The following is a 22506-nucleotide window of genomic DNA, read 5'->3' as shown; positions in this document are numbered from 1 at the left end:
GTAAGCCAGTGCGCAAGAGCGGCCAGGTTCGCGCACGCGTGCGCTGCTCTAGCGCTCTCACCCGCGCGCACGCTCACTTAGTCTCTGAACACTTTCCAGGGCCCGCCCCCACTCCTCAGTTACAACACAAATGAGGACCTGGGGTTCGAGAGCACTTTATTATGCTGGGCTTCCAGCCTCGGCGGCGCGAGCCCTTTCCGCTCTTGGTATGGGTTATGGAGCACCCCCACCGCCCTCCTCGTCGTCTTCCACGTCGAGGCCCGGGATCCCTCGGATCCGGCACTGCAGCGCCCCGCCCAGCAGGGGTACTGCGCCCTCCTCCTCTGGAGGCGGTGGAGGTGGCGGTATCGCAGTCTCTGGGGCGGGCTCCAGGGGCACCGGGGGCTGTGCCGGCACGCCCTCTGCGAGCCCTGTCGCTTCTCCTGGTGTCCCCTCATCCAGAGCGCCCGCCTCCACCTCGTCTTGCTCCTTCTCCTCCTCTGGGCTGTCGGTGAAAGGATTCTCACCCTGTAGAGATTGATGGAGACCTTAAAAGAGAGGAAGGATTCACAGGGACGGTGTGGGGACTAGGCCCACGAAGAGCTCAGGGTTAGGGCAGCACTTCTGCCTTTCTGCCTCACCTTCAGATAGCGCTCCAACTTCTTGCTAATGAGCTTGTTGTTGAGAATACTGCGGGCCACCATGAGAGAGGACTTCTTGGACTGCTCCATCATGAGCTATGGGCAGGACAAACAGGGCTAGTGAGGCTGCTCTGGGACCTCAGTAAACTCGGCTGAGGCTCGGATTCACCAATAACTAGACCTAGTGGCTGTAACTGCACCTGGAGCATAATTGTCCAGTCACTGATCTGATCTTGCTGAAATGCTCCATTCATCCACACCGTATTACTGTATGTGAAATCTGATTTGCTCACATAGAAACAATAGTTAAGTGCTAGGCCTACTGGCACAAGCTGTTAATTCTAGCTCCCCAAGGCCAAATGCAAAGCCTACTCGGACTACAGAGTTCAAAGACAAAAACATGGCTAGGGGCTGGAGAGATGGCTCATAGGTAAAACACTTGCTACTGTTTTCAAAGCACTTGCTACTCATTCAAGGACTCAGGTTAGATTTCCAGCACCCAGTAACAGTGGCTAACAAAAGTCTCTAATTCCAGTTCCAGAGGTACTGGCAACTCTTTTGGCCACCACAGGCAACCAGGCACTTGCATGGTGAGCATACATACATGCAGACAAAACACACAGAAAATAATAAAAGGTAAAAAAAAAAAAAGGGGGGGGAGCTGGACATAATAGTTCAGTGATAGATTGCTTAGTTAATACTCCTGCAGCTCTAGGTTCAATTCCTAGATACACATTCACCCACAATACAGGTGAAATAAAACCTATTAAAAGTAAAATGCAAAAACCATAAAGGGGCTAGCAAGATGGCTCAATGGGTAGAGGCATATGTTACTAAACCTGACAAATTGAACAAATCCCCAGGTCCCACGTGGTAAAAAGAACCAACTCCTGCAAGTTGTCCTTTGACTTACACACACACCCAAATAACAAGGAGCAAATTGCCCAAACAAACAAGGAGGTTATTTTTTTGTTTGTAGTTTTATTTTAAGACAGGGTTTCTCTGTGTAGCCCTAGCCATCCTGGAACTTGCTCTGTAGACCAGGCTAGCCTCCAACTCACCGAGATCCCGACTGCCTCTGCCTTTCCAGTGCTGGGATTAAAGGCGTGTGCCGCCACCTGGCATTGTGTATCCTTTTAACCCATAGGATTTGGACATAAAGAAACATAATGGTGAGGTTGAAAAGACATGGATCAATTGGTTACAGACTTTGAAAAGCTGTTTGCAGGACTATACAAGAAGTACAAATTTGCCTCAGTAATTCCTATCCCAAAGTTTAAAAGCTAGAAATTTCCACATTTACTAGGTGTAGGGATAAAGAACTGGAAAGCATTTATGTTCTTTAGTAGAGAAGTAGGTAAACCACTCTTATCTAAAACAACATCCTGCAGCTCCTCCCCCCATTAAGTCCTGTTAACACAGTATGAAGTCTGGGCCTTTGGTTTTGTTTTATTGAGACAAGGTCTTGTGGTAGTTTAGAATGTTTTGGTTTGGGGGGGGGCTTGTTTGGTTTACTTGGGATTATTTTTGTTTGTTTGAGACATTTTGTAGGCCAGGCTGGCCTGAGCTCACTATGTAGGCCATGCTGGTTTCTCAAAGTTGTGGCAATTCTCTTGCCTCAAGTCTCCCAAGAACTGGGAACGTGTGAATATGCCTGGTTTATAAACTGGCTCTGAATTTATGATCCTCTTGGCCTCCTTAGTGCTGGAATTACAGATTTGTACTATCACATCTGGTCATTTAGTCTGTAAGACTTTCTGTAAGACTTTACATCAACTTGGTGGTTCATTTCTTTAGAGGTAGGAATGCAAACATGATTATTAAGCCAAAGAAAGAATGAAATGGTTTTCTCTTCCCATCATGTGTGTACCAGGGCTCAAATGCAGGCTGCCAGACTTTGCAATAAGCATCTGTACCTATGAACACCTCTTCAGTCCTCAGAGTTTTCTTTATACATTTTATTTATTAGCAGACTGAGTGTATGCAAGTAACAGGTTAAGGTTATACAATCAGAATACTACTGCAGTTCCACAGTAATTCTCACTGGCCAACACATTGTCCTGTATTCCCCTCCATGTGTCCAGAAGTTGAAACACAGCTGTTTCCATAATGACCAAAGATGAGAAATACTACTTATATATTTCTTTCAGATTGGTGCTTTTAATTCTAACTAAATTCTAACTAAGTGATAGTGAGGGTCTGATTACCTAGTGCCTCCTTTAGCCTTTAATCCAATAGTGCCTCACACTTAATTGCACAAGCCTTAAAACAACCGACTGTATAGCACTCAAGAGGAAACCTGACCTGGTCAGTGGGGATTAATATGTAGTACCAGCTAATGCAGAAGCAGAGCAGAAAGATGAGGTGAACCCAAAGGTTCAGTTTGAGACCAGGCAAAACAGATTCCTCTTACCTGCCTCTTCTAGGCATTGGTTGTTAAGTTTTTGATGTCAGATAAAAAGAAAGTTTGCTCTTCTGGTGCACTGGCCACTAGCAACCCTGAGAACTCTGATGTGCATGCTGAAATAACTGTCCGGGAGTTTCCATAAGGTCAACTCCCCTTAGCTTCTAGATTGCTTGGCCTGCTCAGGAAGATTTATTTGAACAGTCAAGGTAAACATATGATCTAATTTTCTCTCTGATCTCCTGATCTCTTATTTTTCACATTTATCTCTAGAATTCAGTACATGGTATGAAGCAGGAGTACAACTTTTTTTTCCCAGAAGTTTATAAAATACATTTAGTATTTTCCTACTTAACTGAAATATAGGTCTATAATCTATTTTTGCTTTTTGTTTTTCAAGCTAAGGTTTCTCTGTGTAGTACTGGCTGTTCTGGAAATTACTCTGTAGACCAGGCTGGTCTCAGATCTGTCTGCCTCTGCCTCCAGAGTACTGGGACTAAAGGCATGTGCCACCACTGCCCTGCCCGTCAATCCTATTTTATTTTTTTAAATAAATTTAAAATCCAGGGCTGGGGATGTAACTTGGTGAAACAATAGCATGGCATGTATAAGACGCTGAACTCAGATCTCAGCACATATGCACACATACACACCCTCACACTTCCATAAGGCTTTAGAGAAATAAGCACCCATCCTACCTCCATAAGGGTTCATAAGAGAACAAGTTTTCTTCTCAGTCATTTGGTGTTGAAACATAAGCCAACCTTAGGTTTTTTATTCCACCTTTATATATCCTTGATGAATTATTCATTATTCAACTAATGGTTCTTTCCCAGATTCAGATAGAGGTTAGTATAATACCAGATTGGCTTTCTGAAACTCAAAGAGATTCATCAGACCCTCCTGGTCTTACCAGCACGAACTAACATCGAGTTAAGCAAATGCTGAGAGTTCTGACACACGATGGATTCTTACTAGACTCTGTCTAGTTTTTAATTACTGGCCAACATCAGCTTTTTTAATATTAAATTATATTGGCTTTGCAGTAAGTTTTTTTTTAAAGATTTTATTTATTTATTATGTATACAACATTCTGCTTCCGTGTATATCTGCACACCAGAAATCTCATAATGGATGGCTGTGAGCCACCATGTGGTTGCTGGGAATTGAACTCAGGCCCTCTGTAAGAGTAGCCAGTGTTCTTCACCTCTGAGCCATCTCTCCAGCCCCTTTGCAGTAAGTTTTAATCTGCTTAGCAAGTTCTTGAACTCACAACTATCCTTTGTCCAGTATTTTTGGCCACTGTTAAACATGCCTTTTTAAAATATATATATATTTTAAATCCCATCGGCTTACCACATTCCACTAACTTTAAGATCACTTTGCTATAATCATTCAGCTTCTCTAAGAATTTATTTATTTGTTTATTTATTTCTCTAAGAATGTTACCATGGGGCTGGTAAGATGGCTTCAATGGGTGAAGGTGCAGCCTGTAAAATCTAGGGACCCACAGGATGAAGGGAGAAAACCTACCTCCAAAGAAAGTTGTCCTCAGACTTGCATCTATGTGTGGAACTAGTGCACATGCATGCCACCACACAAATAAGAGACTAACTGTAATTTTTAAAGATTGCTGTTACATTGTATACACTTTCCCTTTCAGTGTTTTTATTGAGAATGTTACTAGATTATTAGAGTTACACACACACACACACACACACACACACACACACACACACACAGAGAGAGAGAAGAGAGAGAGAGAGAGAGAGAGAGAGAGAGAGAAACAAACAGAAAGCCTAAAATTTACTTAGAGTGGACAGACTTCTAGCATAGTAGTATGAAGGCTCTGTGGATTCCAAGTTCTAACGAAACTGATGAAAACTTAAAAACAAAACCTACCATTTGACATCTCTGGAAATGTTCCAAAGGACAAACAGTAGATGAAGAAATGCTTAATAAGGAAAATACTTTGACCAGTGACAGCAACAATTGCATTTCTCTTCTTGCCCCTGCTCCTGAGGCTCAGTTTCAGATGCAGAAATAATAGCTTAGATGCCATATAAGAGCCAAGCCTTGCCTTAGGGCACAGCATGCTAAGTTTATAAGGGCCTGGGCTGAGAGAGGCTATAGACTGTTCATGTCCCCTCATCTGTTTCTAAAAGCTGAGGAATAGCACAAAGAGAAGTGCTTGTCTTCATCCTTCAAGCCTTGGCTAAAATTCTGCCTTGGGAGAAGAGCCTACTCTTAGAACAGTGAACTCTCAGCCAAGCATGGCTTGCATACCCCTTTGATCCCAGCACTCAAGAGGCAGAGGCAGGCGGATCTCAGTGAGTTCAAGGTCAGTCTGGTCTACAAAGGTGGTAGTAGTTCCAGGAACAGACTCCAAAGCTACACAGAGAAACCCTATCTCAAAATCCACCCCCCCCCAAAAAAAAAACTCAAAAAACCAAAACCAACCCCCCCTAAAAGAGTGAACTCTCGGTATCTCCCCAAAGGAATGAAGTTCAAGATGAAGGGCTCTCTCAAACCAATGGAGACTATGGAGAAAGGAGCCTGGAAGATTGGAGAGTGATATAAATTCAACTAAAGGCTGGCTATGCTGCCACAAAGAACTAGCACAAGAGCTAAGAACAACCCCTGGACTGAGAATAAATCTCAGACAATAATCTCAGAAACCAACCCTGAAAGAAGCCCCAACTGGAGTGCTGGGTGCTGGGTCTGAACTCACGGTGTCAATGCATGCTAGTGAGATATTCCACCACTGATTCATACCTCAGTCCAAGAGCCAGAATTTAACTGGCTCAGATTAGAAAGCAAGTTAAATTCTGGGGCACTGCTAAAAACAAAAGAGCAAGCAGCCGGAAATTAATGTAGTTCATTAGCAATGTGACTAGGAAAGAGATAGGTGGCTTAAAGCCATGCTAGGTGATTCACAGTCATCTCAGGGTAGCAGTAACATGTCTATGGTTTCTTCCCTCAAAGGGTAACATCAAATTCTCACTATAGGAATGAAAGACCTCACTAGCAGATACCTCACTAAAGAATTTGGTTTATCCAGGTGGTGGTGGCTCATACCTTTAACCCCAGCGCTCAGGAGGCAGAGGCAGAGGCAGAGGCAGAGGCAGGCCGATCTCTGTGAGTTTGAGACCAGCTTGGTCTACAAGAGCTAGTTCCAGGATAGACTCTGAAGCCACAGAGAAACCCTGTGTGTGTGTGTGTGTGGGGGGGGGAGACAAACAAACAAACAACAAAGGAAAAAAACAATAAAAAACAAGCACACCCCCAAAATAATCAATTAGGAGACAACACTGTTAAGACTAACACTCTGCCCACTGCACCAAGAACCAACGAAAATATTGTAAAATAACAGCACTTCCCAAATTTATCTAAAACTCAACATAATTCTATCAGAATACCAACTAGGTTTTTCAGAGAAAATGACAAGTTAATCCTAAAACCAAATCAAATACAACAACCAAATCAATTTTTAAAACAATGTTGGATGCCACACATTTTGAATTTAAATTTAATTATGAAGCTATGGTACCAGATTACGTAAAGACAGAGAGTCCCAGCATGTGGGCAGTGACACAAAGAATACTTCTAGTTCAAGGCTAGCCCAAGTTAGAGTGAGATCTCTCAACAACAATAAATACACAAGTCTCTTGCCCTGTCACCACCCCAAAAGAACCAACAACAATGGGATAGAATTATAGTTCAAGAAACAAACCCATACAGTATGGTCAACTGACTTTTTTATATGGGGCAAAGGCCATTTACTGGGGGAAAGACGTGTCTCTCAAGTGGTACTGGGATAACTATATCCACGTGCAAAAGAATGAAATTACGTCCTGATCTTATATGATAAAACAATTAAATGGTGGATTAAGGCCTAACTGTAATCAGCGAAACAAAAAAACTCAAGGGCTAGAAACAGTGGCTCACACCTGGAATAGTACCACTCAAGAGGCAGAAGCAAGAAGACTGCCACAAGTTCAAAGCTAATCTCTCTACATAGTAAGTTCAAGGCCAGCCAGAGACAGATACATAGTGAGACTCCATCTCAAGATGGAGTGGGAATGGAGGTGGAGGCCCAACATAACCTTATTTTAGTGCATTTTTAGATGATAACACCCTAAGCATAAACAACAAAAGGAGAAACAGACACAGTGGATTTTTATCAAAATTAAACTTCTGGCTGGCTGTGACAGTGCATGACTGTAGCTGGAGCAAGATGCAGTTCCAGGCCATTTAGGGGCAGCCAAGCAAGTTTCAGGCCAGCCTGACCTACACTGTGAGATCATGTCTCAAAATAAAACAGCTGAGGATGTTGCTCAGTGGTAAAATGCTTGCACAAAATTGTAGATTTGTTCATTACAGCATGGCAAAACAAGCAAGCAAGCAAGCAAGCAAGCAAGCAAGCAAGCAAACAAAAAGCCATTTGTGTGGGGCTGGAGAGATGGCTAGGAGTTAAGGGCTTTTTCAGAGGACCCACGTGTGTTCCTAGGGTTCACATCAGGTGGTTCACAACCACCTGCAGGTCTAGCTTCGGGGATCTGATGCCCTCTTCTGGCTTCCACAGATTCCCACACTCACTCACATGTGTATAGTTGCATGGGGTGGGGTGGGGTGCACACACATTTAAAAATAACATTTAAATAACATAAATCCTTTTGTGAAGTAGAAGACACATTAAGAAGATGAAAAAATAGCTGGGCATGGTGGTGAATTTAATCCTGGCACTTGGGAGACAGAGACAGATGAATCTCTCTGAGGCCAGCCTAGTCTTCACGGTGAATTCCAGGATAGTCAGCATTATATAGTGATACACTGTCTGGAAAAAATAAAGTGAAAAAACTGACAAATCCTATCATATAAGGGACCCGTGTCTCAAATATACAAAGAATTACAAGACTGGGGATAAAGTCTAGTTAATAGAGCGCTAGCTCAGCATGAACAAGGCCCTGGATCCAATCCTCAGCAATCAGCATGAACAAGGCCCTGGATTCAATCCTCAGCAATCAGCATGAACAAGGCCCTGAATCTAATCTTCAGCAATCAGCATGAACAAGGTCCTGAATCCAATCCTCAGCAATGCAAATAAAATCTAACAGCAACACAAAGACTCTGGTAGCTGAAAACAACATAATTTTCAAATGGTCCAGGAATACGAGTAGACTTTCCAAAGAACAGCACTTTTTACTCCCTAGGATGGCTAGACCAAGTTGAAAAGGCTGGGGATGTAGCTCAGCTGGCAGTCTGCTTGCCCAGCATACATAAGGCCATGGTTCCATCTCCAATACTATATGAACTCTTCATGGGGACACATGGTACAATTCCAGACAGGAGGAGTAGGAAGGAGTTTAGCTACATACAGACATCAGTCTGGGGTACATGAGACCCTGTCTCAAATAACATTGGTGAGAATATAGAGAAGCTTGAACACTCCTATGCTGCTTTTCAGTATACAAAATGGTGCAGCTACTTTGGAAAACAATTTCATAGCTGCTTAAAGCAATTAAGAGTTACACTTCAAGTCACGTGGTGGTGGCACATGCCTGTAATCCCAGCACTCCAAGAGGCAGACACAGGCAGATCTCTGTGAGTTCCAGGCCAGCCTAATCTACATGGTGAGTTCCAGAGCAGCCAAGGCTGTTACCGTACTGTCTCAAAAAAAAACCAAAGAGTTACACTTCAATGCAGACATTCTATTCCTAGATATATAGCCAAGAGAAATAAGAAACATACCCACACATTTAACCTGTAAACAAAGGTTCCTAAGAGCATTATTCTTTTAGCCAAAAGGTGGAAACAACTCAAATGCCTGAGAGCAGTGGTTCATGGGAGGCAGAGGCAGGAGGATCTCTGAGTTCAAGGCCAGCCTGGTTTACAGAGCGAGTTCCAGGACAGCCAGGGCTACACAGAGTAACACAAACAAACAGAGCCACAGGGGAGAATTATACAGAAAAGAAAGTTTGTAGATGTCCAGAAGACATGACCACAAGCCAAGTAAGCCAAGAAATGTCTATAGCCAGCAATCTGAACAAGGTCTGCACCCTTGCACACCAGGCTCTTTTATCAATTGAGCTAACCCTTCTACTCTTGCCTTCCCAGTCCCACTCCCTCCCTCTCTTCCTCTTTTTCCTTATAACACTGTCTAATGTCATTCAGGCTGAACTTAAACTTGCAATCCTTCTCAGTCTCTCCAGAGCTAGGATTAGAGGTGTATATCACCAACCCAGATAAACTCTACTTTTGTTATTGTTGTGCCAGGGTCTCATTATGCAGACCAGGCTAGCCTCAAACTCACAGAAATTCCAAGTGCTGAGATTAAAGGTGTGTGCCACCAGTTTGGCTAAACTGTACAGATTATGAAGCTGTTATTATTGTTGATATACATCAATTACAATTTAGTAATCAGTTACCAAAATATTAGTAAGGGTTTCTCTGTGTAGCTTTGGAGCCTATCCTGGCACTCACTCTGGAGACCAGGCTGGCCTTGAACTCACAGAGATCCACCTGCCTCTGCCTCCCGAGTGCTGGGACTAAAGGCATGCGCCACCAACACCCAGCTCCTTTTCTTTCTTAAATTAAGCTTTACTTTGTAGCCCCGTCTGGCCTGGAGCTAACAACAACCCTTCTGTCTCAGCCTCCCATGTGCTGGGATAATAGGTGTGAGCCACTATCTAAATTTTAGCCACTAGTCTAAAATTGCCTCACCTATAACTTCATCAAAGGCAAAGTCTCTATGTCGGGACTGGAGAGATGGCTCAGAGGTTAAGAGCACTGCTGACTGCTCTTCCAGAGGTTCTGAGTTCAATTCCCAGCAACCACATGGTAGCTCACCATCATCCATTATGAGATCTGGTGCCCTCTTCTGGTGTGCAGATATACATGGACGCAGAATGTTGTATACATAATAAATAAATCTTAAAAAAAAAATCTCTATGTCAATTCTGACTTTATATTTTCTTAGCTATTGCTATTTTTCCTTACATTTTATCAATGTTATGCATTCTCTATCTCCTGCAACCTCCTCTCCCTAACTGGACCAGGAAACCTAGTTAACTATCCAGGGCTACTGAAGTCATGGATTTGGAAGAAACCCTACAACCACCACTTCATTAAAGCAGCATAATCCTGAGATACATTTTTTCCCCCCCTGGTGGAGGATGTTTCGAGACAGGGTTTCTCTGTGGCTTTGGAGGCTGTCCTGGAACTAGCTCTTGTAGACCAGGCTGGTCCCGAACTCACAGAGATCTGCCTGTCTCTGCCTCCCGAATGATGGGACTAAAGGCATGTGCCACCAACACCCAGCCTGAGCTACATTCTAAATACTTGTCCTTATCCCAACAGATAAATTCAGTCTTCACTCCCCATCATGGAAACATCTCTTTGTAAAGTCAGAAAACCACAACCAATTAAAACACAGAGTTGTGTCTAAGGCTCAGGAATCATTGAGGAAGAAGGGTGAAAAGATTGTAAGAGCCAAAGGAACAGAGTTTGCTGAGATTGTATCTTCTAGAACTATCAAAAGCTACATCCATGATGTCTTATAACATGACTGTCTAAACATAACTTGAAAAGGACAGGATGAAACCAGTAGACCTGTTAACGCCAAATGGAAAAGGCCTCAACCTAGACAAAGAACTACAGGCAACTAAAAACTGCTGAGTGGCCGGGCGTTGGTGGCACAAGCCTTTAATCCCAGCACTCGGGGCAGAGGCAGGCGGATCTCTGTGAGTTCGAGACCAGCCTGGTCTTCAAGAGCTAGTTCCAGGACAGCCTCCAAAGCCACAGAGAAACCCTGTCTCGAAGCCTCCCCCCCACCCCCACCACCGCCCCAATGCTGAGAGTGGGAGAAATAGTCTTCCCTAGGGGAGAGTGCAGCACTTGGTTATCCAATTTTAGATCAGCCTTGAAGACATAAATACACAAATAACATTATGCAGACTCAGAAGGTTGTATTTATCTAGTTAGGGAAACATAAACACATATGCATACATGCACACTCAATACACACCAATTCTCATATGTAACAACAATTAAAAAGCGGCTATGAAGTCGGGCGTTGGTGGTGCATGCCTTTAATCCCAGCACTCGGGAGGCAGAGGCAGGTGGATCTCTGTGAATCTGAGGCCAGCCTGGTCTACAGACTGAGTTCCAGGACAGCCAGGGCTGTTATACAGAAACACTGCCTCGAAAAAACAAATAAATAAATAATACAAAAATTCTAAGAGGCCATGAATTTGAAAGAGAGCAAAGTAGGGGAGGCACATGGGGGATTTGTTGGGAGGAAAAGAAAGGGGAAAATGATGTAATAAGCTTAAAACAAAACAAACACATACCATATAGTTTTGCTTCAGAAAGGCCTAGGAACAATGAGGTACAATGTAATAATTTTCCTATTAAGTTTGTCTCTCCCTGCATCATATCTCATACACTTCTTCTGTCCATGATCATAACAGCAGCACAGTCTACTCAGCTCCTAGGAATGGGAATCATCCAAGGCTCCTAGTTCCTCCCCTAGGCCAATGTCCTGTTCCTGTATTTTGTCAGCATTCCTCTCCACATGGCCCCAGACCATCTCCCTGTACCCTTCATGGCAGATGCTCTGGTTCATCATTAACTCTAATACTTTACTTGACTATTTGAACATTGCCAATGACTGAAGCAAGCCTCTTAAGTTAATTCTCTTCTCTCTTTTAGCCACATTGGTAATTTGGTAATTGGTAATTTGTTGGCTTCTGGTTTTCTGAAACTAATTTACCTGTTGATCCTTGTACATATGAAGGACCCATATCCCAAGGTGCTCCTTAAAAGTTCAGCTCAACGTCACCCCTGTCGAACAGTCTGCATGTATCTCCTTGGCCTTCCTTCTTGCCCCTGCCTCCCTCACAGTCCCATGTGGGCAAGTGGAGGCCACAACCCCAATAGAGGACACCGGAGCCCCAACTCACCCTGCGGTTCCGGTTGTGATCCATAGTCTTGAGATGCTTTTGGATGATTCCAAACTGCATGGGGATGAAGAGGTCACAGGCTGCACAATGGGCTGCCTCCACCTTCTTTACAAAATGCTCCATAGCAATTTCTGTAGGGGTAGAAGAAAGCAGTCATCACTGATCTCAAGTGCCAAAGACCTAAGACTAGCTTAACTTTCCCTGCCACTTCTACATGAGCCTGAGACTCAGTGAACAGAGGAACATCATGTCACTGCACTGAGAAGCAGAGAAGGGCAGGCTGGGGGCCTACCTGGTGGCAGCCATCCTGGTGGGATGGAACCTCCTCACCTTGGGTCAGATCTTGGTCTCTGTAGATTTGCTGGATCAGACCATCAAGGTCCTCCACAGTTTTTCGCAGCTCCTCTGTCTTCTTGGTCTTGTTGGTGACATATTCCTATTGGAGAACAGATGTTTCTATCAGCTGCCCAGTACTCCCAGACACTGGAGAATCAGTAGCGGACATGCTGCTCAGAAACTTACCTGCAGGAAGTCAGCAGTCTGCTTGGGAAGCTTGGTGCCTACATATTTGAAGTGTTCCTTGTGGAACTTGCTGTCAAGGTGGCTACCCATCTCATCCTCGTAGAAGGTGCGGTATTTGCAGAGAGAACACACAAACTGGATCCTGCCACAGGGGGAAACAAGCAGCTGAGGATGTAAGGGTCCCAGGGAATGTCACTGCTACTTCACCCAACCCAGCTGTAGGCCTTGAAACAGGCCTCAATCTGAAGTGTAGTCCCAGCAGAGGGGTAGGCTGGGACTGATAGGGTCGGGAGCAGAAGGGCATAGTCTGCAGGCTGCAGTTACAGCAACGTAGGGGATAGGGGAAGAACTCTTCCTTCCCAAAGGCAGGAGGCTGAGACCCAAGGCAGCTGCTGCTGCAACAGGCAAAGAGTCGCTGGAAGGTTGTCGGAGGGCCTCTCTACCAAGGCTGGGCAGGAGCTTGTGCATTTGGCCCAGTTGGGGACCAGAAGGAAGGATGCCCTGACGAGAGCCAGGAGGCCCTGAGGTGCAGAGTGGAGTACGCAGTCCCGAGGCAGTGCCTGAAAAGGTGCTGCATCTTCCTTCTGGGGTCGGGGGGGTCTCAAAGGCCCAGCCCATCCTCTGCTCAGAATGCCTGGGGGTGGTGTCAGGAGGGACGGGAGGCAGCAGGCCTGGGCACCTGCTGCCTCATCTTCCTCTTCCAAGAAGAGACCAGTCTGAGCTGGAAGGAGGGTGCCCGCCTGGCCTGCCAGAGGGCAGCCTGGAATCACTGGGCGAGGTGCTCTGTCTGGGCCTCGTGTCCACAGCAGAAGCCTGGGGTCTAGGGCCTGGGCTGGAACAGGCCACCGTGGCAAGGGGCGGAGGAGGCCAGCCGCCACCGAGGCCTCGGGGCGGGTCCCTACCTCTGCCGGACGTCCTTATCTGGGCCACGGGGTCAGCTTTGTCTGAAGAGCCCAGGGGCCGGGCGCCGGGGAGGCTGAGTGGAAGGTCCAGCAAGAGCAAGAGTCTGAGGCGGAGGAGGCAAGCGCCAGTGCGGGAGCCCTGAGGGCAGACAGACCCGACCAAGGGGCGTGAAGGGCTCAGCCACAGACAGGCCCGGCCTGAGAGGGCCGGAGGGCAGGGCCAACAGCCGACCCCGAGGCTGCCATAGCCCACAGGTGCTGTCATCTCTCCTGGGCACGGTGGTGGCCTCTTGGCAGCTAGCTGGGGTGGCACAGGCGCCTTGGACCTTGAGTCTCTGATGAGCTGGCCCCCTCCCTCAGGGGCATCGGCCCCCTGCGCACCTCAGGGCTTGTGCGCTGAGTGACCTAGCGCTGGAACTTCTGGGTAATGGTGCTGAGCAGTGCCAGGTCTCAGGCCACAGATGGCAGCGGTCGCCAGGTGGCCACAGAGGGGCAGGGGATGAGCCAGGACTTGGGAGCTGGGCCTGGCGGGAAGCAGGGTCCATGCACAGCAGAGCAGGTGGCGGCTCCCAAGGGAGGCCAGAGGGCGGCGAGATGGCAGAGCTATGGCCCTGCTCTCCTGGTGGCAGCCCCACAGTGAGGCAGAGGGATGGAGGGAAGACAGTTACCTTTCCACCATGCGATCTCGCTGTCGCTTCTTCTGCTTATCTTGGCTCTTCTTGCTTGCCTGCAACTTGCGCTTGGCCTGGGTGCTCTCATCCTGGGCAGTCAGGGGCCCTGTGGTAACAGAGAGGCAGAGTTACCAGCAGGACTCTCACAGATTAGACCCTGTGGCCTGTGGCTGAATCACCCGCTGTCCACGCAAGAGGGTCCATCTGAGAGCAGCTGTATACATAAAGCCTCAGGCCATGAGCAGGGCTGGGTGCCCTGGGCTGAGCAGGAAGTAGATTTGGCTTAGGCACCAGGAGGGGGGGAACATGTGCTGACCCTTCTATTTTCCGGAACACCCACACTCTACAGAGTGGGTGCAGAGAAGCTGGAAGGCAAAGACAGGCTGTCTTGTTGGGAACACAGGCGTGTTCAGAGGGACTGGGTGGCGGGATGCAGGGAGGCCGTTCACATGGCCCTGCCCACCCCCCACCGGGCACCGCGGCAACAGTGGGCTGAGGCTGGATTTACTGTTAGGTACCTGCTGGCGCTCATCACTCAGGTGGGGGGACACGGACTCCCAACAAGGGCTGGAGAGGCGCTAAGGGAGAGGACACGCAAACCAGAGCCGTAAAAACTGCACCAAGGGTCCCAGCTTGGACACCAGCCACTGAGGACTTGGAACTGTGTGTTACTGAGGGACCAAGGGGAGGGGTTGTACCTGGGGGGCTCCCCACACTTTTGACTGCTGCCCCCACCTGAAGGCAAAACCAGAGTGCTAGGCTGGGGGCCACACCATCCAAAACCTCCGCTTAGGAAAAACAGGAAGACTGGGAGGGCACAAAGTAAGAAGAGGCCCTTGCTACACATACCCAGTCCCCTAAGGAAGGTCCCCAGCCGGCCATGTTTCTGCCACAACCCTGCCCTCAGCTGGATCCCTCCCACTACAAGTACCTGGAAGAGCCTCCCCAGTACCTAGGCACCTCTGGAAAACTCACCTTTCTCTGAATCTTCTTTGCCGTCTTCTCTCCCATCCTCTTTTCCCTCCTCGTCCTCTCCTTCCTAACACACAATTTTAAAATTCAACTTTTAAAAGGGTAGTCACCTATACTGGCTCTAAAAGGTTAAGGGTCAGTACTGAGAGCATCACCCCCTTCCTACCACCTGCTGCACCTACAGATCCCCATCTCTCCCAAAGTTCCCTTGTGTTGGCCACTCACCAACCTTGCATACAGGTGCCACCACATTGCTTGTGACCCCTGTAGCAAAGCCTGTGCTTCTTTAGGCCAGCTCGGTCTTCCTAGACCCCACCTGCAGAGGGCAAGTGCCTGGGGTCCAGGGTTACTTACTGCTCGGGAGCCTTTCTCCATAGCCTCAGCACTTTCAGTACCCTCTGCGGTTTCCCCCTCAGTGCCTTCATCTGCAAGGAGAGAAGAGTCAAGCTCAGTCCAGGAGCCCCTTGGAGGGAGGGGGCAGGGAGCAGGACTCCAGGCTGCCCAATTTACCATTGTCTGAGTCACTGTTGTCTGAGCAGTCTGTTCTGGTAGCTTTGCTGTCTGGCTCATCAGGACTGCCACCCTGCTTTCTCTTCTTCTTTTTGGTCTGGGTCAGAAAGAAGGAGCCAAATTAGAGGTGGTAGCTATACCCCAGCAAGAGTCAGGAGAGGTAAGCCAGCTTACTCACCCGGAAGTCAGCTGTGGTCCAAGTCTTCCAGGTCCGCCTCATCTGCTTCATGCCATTGCCAAATCCGAAGCCAAATCGGGAGCCACCAGAGAAGGCACCCCCACCACGCATGCCCTGGAACATGCCATACTCGGGGATGATGTTCTGGGAGAAGAGGGAGGGCAGCCGGGAGGCACCAGGCATGCACTGGCCCCGGGCCCCCATGGGGTCTTCCCACATGCGCCCATAGCCCGAGGCCATTGGCCGTCCACTCCGGGCATCCCGGGCCCAGCCCTGAGCCCTTGGACCAAATGTATCTCCTCCACGCATTCGAAACTGGTCACGGTAGGCATCATATTGGCCCTCATAGGCCATTTCCATCTCAGGATCAAGCTCGCCATAGTCATAGCCCGACCTGTAGAGGTCTCGTTCACTCAGGATGGCCCTTGAGTCACAGGCCTCATAGGAGTCATATCTGTGGAGACACATGACAAGCATCAGGGAGAGCCCCTTGGAGTTCCTTGACTCCAACTGGCCTAGCCTATTATTACTCCTGCCCTGTCCTGCTCAGTCACTCCCAGTCTTAGCCCTGGAACAGGAAATCCTGTAAGACAGGCTTGTTGTTGTTCAGAAAAGCCACAGAGAAGAACATCAGAGGAGCAAGAGCTCCTCATAGGGAACTTGAACTTAGTTATGTATCTGCTTGGGGACCCTAAGGAGTGACAAATGGAAGGATAGCTCTTATCCTCCACAGCCTTTCCAGAGTGTTTAGTCTGCGGTAATTACAATGGCCAAAGCTGCTCCTTATGAGCAGAGCCAAGCACAGGGAATGCTTTTTCAATACCTGTGACAACACTGGGCTAGTTTTATCTTGACAGTTGGGGGTACCCTTAAATCCTGAAAAGCTCTTCTATCCAGAACAAGTGACACAAAGTGTGGAACATTTCTCAAGAGATATTATGAGCTTACCAAGGGCTCAGAAATGGCTGGATTTGTAGTTCAGCTGTAGAGCATTTGCCCAGCTTTAAGGCGGGGGGGGGGGGGGTCGGGGTCTAGCTCCAGCACAGAAAACAGGCAAACAAAATATTCAACACAGCACCTAGTAGGAAGGCTGGTCTACCTGCCTAGGACAGAGATGCTTTACCCTCAGCTACAGTCTATGCTTAGGCTAACTTCCACCATACCTCTCAGGTATGGGGCTCTCTCTGTACTTTCTCCAAGCCTCATTGGGCAGCATCAACAACTGCAAAAGATAAAGCACCTGCCATTTATCCCAGGCACCACGGCAAGCTGCAGTGTGAACCAGGCAAGCCAAGTCTCTTCCCCAGGAGCCCTGGGACTTTATTTGGCCCTCCCAGTGACCAGTCCAGCCCCTCTCTCCCCCACCTATCATTTGAAGCTATCCAACTTCCCTTCATCCTATGCTAGAAAGATATGTGCCCTTCTTACTATGCACAGGCACTCCTAAACAAAACCAAAACCAATTCAGCCAATGACAACACACTTGGGGGGATCCTCTACAGTGGGGCAGACCTGAGGGCGAGGCACAGTCCTACCACTGACTTAAATTTAGGCAAAAGGTGTGACCTGCTTGCACTTCAGTAGCCCTATCTACAAAACCAGAACAAGAGTTTCCCCCAGGGATGCTTTCAACAAGTACACACTTATAAGGCACCAGCAAGTGGCCATTAAATACTCTTATCTGCCTAACCTCTTGGGTGGAGATGACCTGGCTCGAAGTGTTAGCCCCAAAGGCTTATCTCACCCTTCTCACCAAACCCAATTTGCCCTTCCCTGGCACTGTGGAAGATGCAAAATCTAGACTGAATACCTAGCTGTCATGAAGGGAGACATTAACTCCTCTACTCCCGAGGAGGCATTCTGTGGGTATAGTCAAGACAACTGGGGCCTGCTCGTACCCCTGCACATAGGGGAATTGGCCATTGGGGGGGTTAGCAGGGAGGTTATTAGGAACACAGCCTCTGGGAAGTACAGAGCAAGGAGAGAGAAAGCAGACACCAAGGAGCATTCAGGAAAGATTCCAGCAGACAGTGTGTCAAGCCTGAAGAGCCTTAGCCCCTAACAGCACCCCAACTCACCTTTCTCCACCTGAGCCGTACACACCTCCTTGTATCATGTCTGTCTCCAAGTGCGGCATCATATCTAAGCGCTGGTTAATTCTGGATAAAACGGAATCGGCACTGGCGCTACCCGAGGCACTAGGGTTTGCATTTGTGTCAGAGCTAGCCATTTCCCAAGAGTGTGAAGTGGCCATACCATACCCATAGTTGGTGGTGTTATCCTGGCCATAGCCATAGCCATAACCATAGTTCTCGTAGCCTGCAGTTAGGAAGATAGAGGGGCAGAGATAGCAGAGGTGGGGAGAAGGGAGGAGGAAGCAGACAGAGACAAACATAGAAAAAAAAAAAGTTGTTTTTGGTGAAAAAACAAGCTAGGGGAACTGCTGTGTAACAATCCTTTTGTACACTATGAATATGTATTCCTTTCATTGGCTAATAGAAGAGTTCACTGGCAGGAGGAGGTTAGGTGGGAAAACCAGACTAATGATGCAGGGGAGAGGAAGGGCAGAGTCTGGAGTCACCAGCAGACACACAGAGAGAAGCAAGATGGGCGTGCCAAACCAAGAAAAGGTACCAAGCTACATGGCAAAGCACAGATAAGAAATATGGGTTAATTTAAATGTAAGAGTTAGCTAGTAACAAGTCTGTGATATTGGCCAAGCATTTATACTTATTATTTGGGAGCTCTGGTGGGACAGGAGATCTCTGCCAACAACAAACTCTTAGCTACTTGAGGCTGGGTAGGCCCTTCTCATTGTAAGGACTGCCTATGCCAGCCCTGGAGACACCCACCTAAACCCTGTTTGGTCACATGGGCAGTTAGAGAAACATAACAGGTACAGTTCAAAGGTGATAAGTATGGCCAGATACTTGCCTCTATTTGTCCCAGAGTTCCAAGTTCCATATCCTACAAAAAGCAAAGGGGGCAATTATTTCTACAGTAGATTCTAGTACAACATGAACTTAAGCTTACTACAATTTAATTCAAAAGTACAATTGTTCTCAGTATCTGGACTCAACTTTCCAAGGTGCTATACACTGCTATACACTGAACCACACAGACATGCCTGGCCACTCCCTGACCTGATACTCAGCCTTCTGAGGCTCTGGGGACACGGTATTTCAGGAGCCTCCTGTCTCTAACACTCTAAGGAAATAAACTTGGCTTCTATACTCCTTCCCTACAGACTTAGAAGACGATCTTCCCCTCCAGGATAAGCACTAACTGGAGGAAGAAAAGAGCTCACAGTGCCTCAGAGACTGCAGGTTACAGTGCCGGCCTAGCATGTGCAAGGCCCTGAGAAGCCTTGTATAGAAACATACCAAACACAGCTAATTATGTTTTAGTAATAAGGTCTAGGGATAAAATTCAGAGATAGAATTTTATCCTGTATTACAAAATAATAAGTGACTGAATGACTGGTGACTGACTTAATGAATGAATAAACATTACAAACTACTGTACAAAAAGTACATATTCTCAATGAAATCATCACCCTGCTGTGGAACTCTGTCCTCTGAGTATTACATGGCCATTGCTGTCTTAAAATCAGATCAGGTGTCACTACCCTCATGATATCCTAACAAGACTGAGTCTACCTGAATTCACTTATGAAAGGGGTGAACAGCACACAAGGCTCCTTCCTACCCAAGGACATATGAACAGTTAATAATTGCTTTGAGGAAGACGCTTTAGTGATGTAGATGTCTGGGAGTTGTATGTGCTCCTAATAACAACCCCTCGCTCATGCTCCTGTAAGTAACCCCAATTAAACTCTGGTTCACCAAGCTAGAATGGACTGTATTTTCTTCCTTTGGCCAGCTAATGGTGCCATACCTAAGGAATAGACATTTGTCCCCAGTGCCCCAGGAAAAGACATGCAACACACCCTACCACTCAGCTGCAGCAGGGAAACAGACAGTCCAGGAACCCTAAACATCTGCCTTAACAGGGAGGGCCAAGAAGTCCTTGAATGACATCATCATATCTGGGTGCATAATTCATTAGGGGAAGGACAATAAGCAGCTCCCAGAACCAAGCATGGTGATGTACATCTGGAATTCTAGCACTTCAGAGGCAGAAGGATCTGTGCAAGTTCAAAACAATCTTAGGCTACATAGTAAGTCGCAAGCCATCCTGGACTACAGAGTGAGACCACACTGAAAAAAAAAATCCCAGGGGGCAGAGGCAGGCAGAACTCTGTGAGTTCAAGGCCATCGTGGTCTACACAGGAAATTCCAGGGTATGAAATTGTTTCATTTGAGACTGTCCCAGCAAAACAAAACAACAACAAAACACTTAGGGTTGGGGGAAGCATAACTCCTAGCTTAAAAAGTATTTGATGCTGGGTGGTGGTGGTGCACACGCCTTTAATCCCAGCACTTGGGAGCCAGAGGCAGGTGGATCTCTGTGAGTTTGAGGTTAGCCTGGTCTACAGGGTGCCAGGACAGGCTCCAAAGCTACAGAGAAACCCTCAGGGTGCGGGGAGGGAGGTGTTTTTGAAAGAACAATGTGAATCCTAAACTAAATGTACCCTGGATCTGATCCCATGTAGTAAAAATTCATACCTTTAGGAGAGTAAAGGCCACAGGTACAAATGCCACATGAGAACTGAGTCAATAGGATTCCCCAGAGGGACACACAGCACCAATGCCCACTTTGGTAGTACCTCTGGTGAGAGTCCCAGTCACCTCCTAGCACATGCTACAAATGCTCCACTGACAGACAAACCATATTTATCCTTGGACAGGAAAGCAAACTGCAGTGAGAAGACAGCATAGTGAATGATAGAGAAAGGGGAAACTAAATGGAAACCATGTGCATTTGGGCTGTACAAAACAAAATGGAAAGTTGATGGGAACCAGCTAAGCCATTCTACAAGACGGCTACATTTAATAAACAGTGGCAAGAGACATCCTCTCAGGATGAGGAAACCTAACCGTGTGTGTGTGTGTGTGTGTGTGTGTGTGTGTGTGTGTGTGTGTGTGTCTGTCTGTCTGTCTGTCTGTCTGTCTGTCTGTCTGTCTGTCTGTCTGTCTCACAACAAGTATCTTGGCAACCGAATTCCTAGATGCTGTTCATGCAGAAATGCTGCTTGCTGGTTAGAGAACATACGGAAGAGAAAGACCTTCCAAGGAAGAGTGCTCTAGAAGCCATTTCCACAGGCAAGAAAGGAGGTCAGCAGAGTCATGAAGACAATCAGAGCCTGGCCATGAGGCAGGGTGACAGCATCAGAAACAGTGGACACCAGCTCTCACGGGGATGGGAGGCAAGCACACATACACTAGGACTGTTTGTGGGGTGGGTTCTAAGTGTCATCCAGGCTTTAGCTACCAAGGAGCTATTAGAACTAAGTAAGAAACCAAGGGAGTGAGTCAGTGGAAGACTTTATGTTTCAAGGAGAGACAAATGGCCTCCTGTGACAGGATTTGCCACCAGCTATTAAGCACAGGTAATCCTATTTACTTAGAAGAATCACAAGTTGAATGCCTACATGGGTTACAGGAGTCCCTTTGGGCAAGCTTTCACTATATGTTACTTGCTATACCTGGAATGACTGCAACTCTCTGATGGACTCTCAGGAGGTAGGGGGTAGGCGGCTGTCCCTTCAGAAGGAAGCTACACCTAGAATGTGCATCCATGAGACCTGCCTCTTCAGAAAAAGCATCTCTACTGATTCTGTCCGGAGGGAATGAGTTCATGGTTGACAAAGGAATTGTATTAGTTTTTTAAGACAGGGTTTCTCTTTGAAACCCTGGCTGTCCTGGAACTCACTCTGTAGAACAGGCTTGTCTCCAACTCAGAGATCCTCCTGCCTCTGTCTCCCCATTGCTGGGATTAAAGGTAAATGCCACCGCCACCCTGCATAGTTAGTTATTTCTGAGACAGGGTCTCACTGTGTAGCTCTGGCTGCCCTACCATGTAGATCAGGCTGACCTCAAACCTCACTTGCCTCTGCTTCCAAAGTGCTGATGATGGTGTGCCACTACACCAGGCTAACAGAGGAAATTTTACTTTTTTTTTGTTTGTTTTTGTTTTTTGTTTTTTTGTTTTTTCGAGACAGGGTTTCTCTGTGTAGCTTTGGAGCCTATCCTGGCACTCGCTCTAGAGACCAGGCTGGCCTCGAACTCACAGAGATCCGCCTTCCTCTGCCTCCCGAGTGCTGGGATTAAAGGCGTGCGCCACCAACGCCTGGCAACAGAGGAAATTTTAAGAGAGAGGAAAGTTGAGTATGGTCCTCTACATTTATAATCCCAGCAAAGTCAGGCGGACTGGCAAAAGTCACATGCCATCTGGTGATACCAAACAAATCCTGCCTCAAAAAGAGAAGGAGAGGCCCACAGTAAGCAACACCAATAGACCAAGTGAACATGCTCTACTGGGTCAACATTAAGGATTATAATCTCAACCTGCTCAACTAAATACCAGGTTGTGACGGATAATGTCGGTTGCCATCTGGACCTGACATCTGGAATCAACTAAAGCCCAAGCAGCTGGGTAGCCTGTGAGGGACTTTCCCTGACTGGGTCATTTGAAGTCAGAACCCACCCAAAATCTGAGCCACACCTAGTGGTGGCAGCCACATAAAAGGACGTGGAAGAAGGACGCTTTTGTTTTGTCTGCTTGCCCTCACTCTCACTGGCAAGCTCATCGGATGCTGAGAAACTCCTTCGCTGGTTTGACACCCTTCTTCTTCAGGATTC

General features: G+C 47.2%; 1 protein-coding gene across 3 annotated transcripts in view; it reads right to left on the bottom strand.

The window, feature by feature from the left end:
* Window positions 1-139: 139 nt before the first annotated feature.
* Akap8l (A-kinase anchoring protein 8 like) overlaps window positions 140-22506 on the bottom strand; it is a 35842-nt gene continuing 13475 nt past the window's right edge. The window contains exons 3-15 of one of the 3 annotated variants that reach the window (XM_027419490.2): window positions 18677-18709; window positions 18004-18061; window positions 17821-17901; window positions 15743-16196; window positions 15565-15661; window positions 15409-15479; window positions 15058-15121; window positions 14080-14188; window positions 12510-12651; window positions 12318-12423; window positions 11988-12118; window positions 621-716; window positions 214-507 (exon numbers count right to left, since the gene is read on the bottom strand). In XM_027419490.2, the coding sequence (XP_027275291.1) occupies window positions 214-507; window positions 621-716; window positions 11988-12118; window positions 12318-12423; window positions 12510-12651; window positions 14080-14188; window positions 15058-15121; window positions 15409-15479; window positions 15565-15661; window positions 15743-16196; window positions 17821-17901; window positions 18004-18061; window positions 18677-18709 (1736 nt within the window). Of the gene's footprint in view, window positions 508-620; window positions 717-11224; window positions 11869-11987; window positions 12119-12317; window positions 12424-12509; window positions 12652-14079; window positions 14189-15057; window positions 15122-15408; window positions 15480-15564; window positions 15662-15742; window positions 16197-17820; window positions 18062-18676; window positions 18710-22506 lie in introns of those variants that run through there. The other 2 variants (XM_027419489.2, XM_027419491.2) reach the window with 2 other exon arrangements.

This window comes from Cricetulus griseus, chromosome 5 (assembly GCF_003668045.3).
Source record: "Cricetulus griseus strain 17A/GY chromosome 5, alternate assembly CriGri-PICRH-1.0, whole genome shotgun sequence".
Lineage (NCBI taxonomy): Eukaryota > Metazoa > Chordata > Mammalia > Rodentia > Cricetidae > Cricetulus > Cricetulus griseus.
Note: the sequence above shows the minus strand (reverse complement) of the source record. Positions and strands in the feature narration are given on the sequence as shown.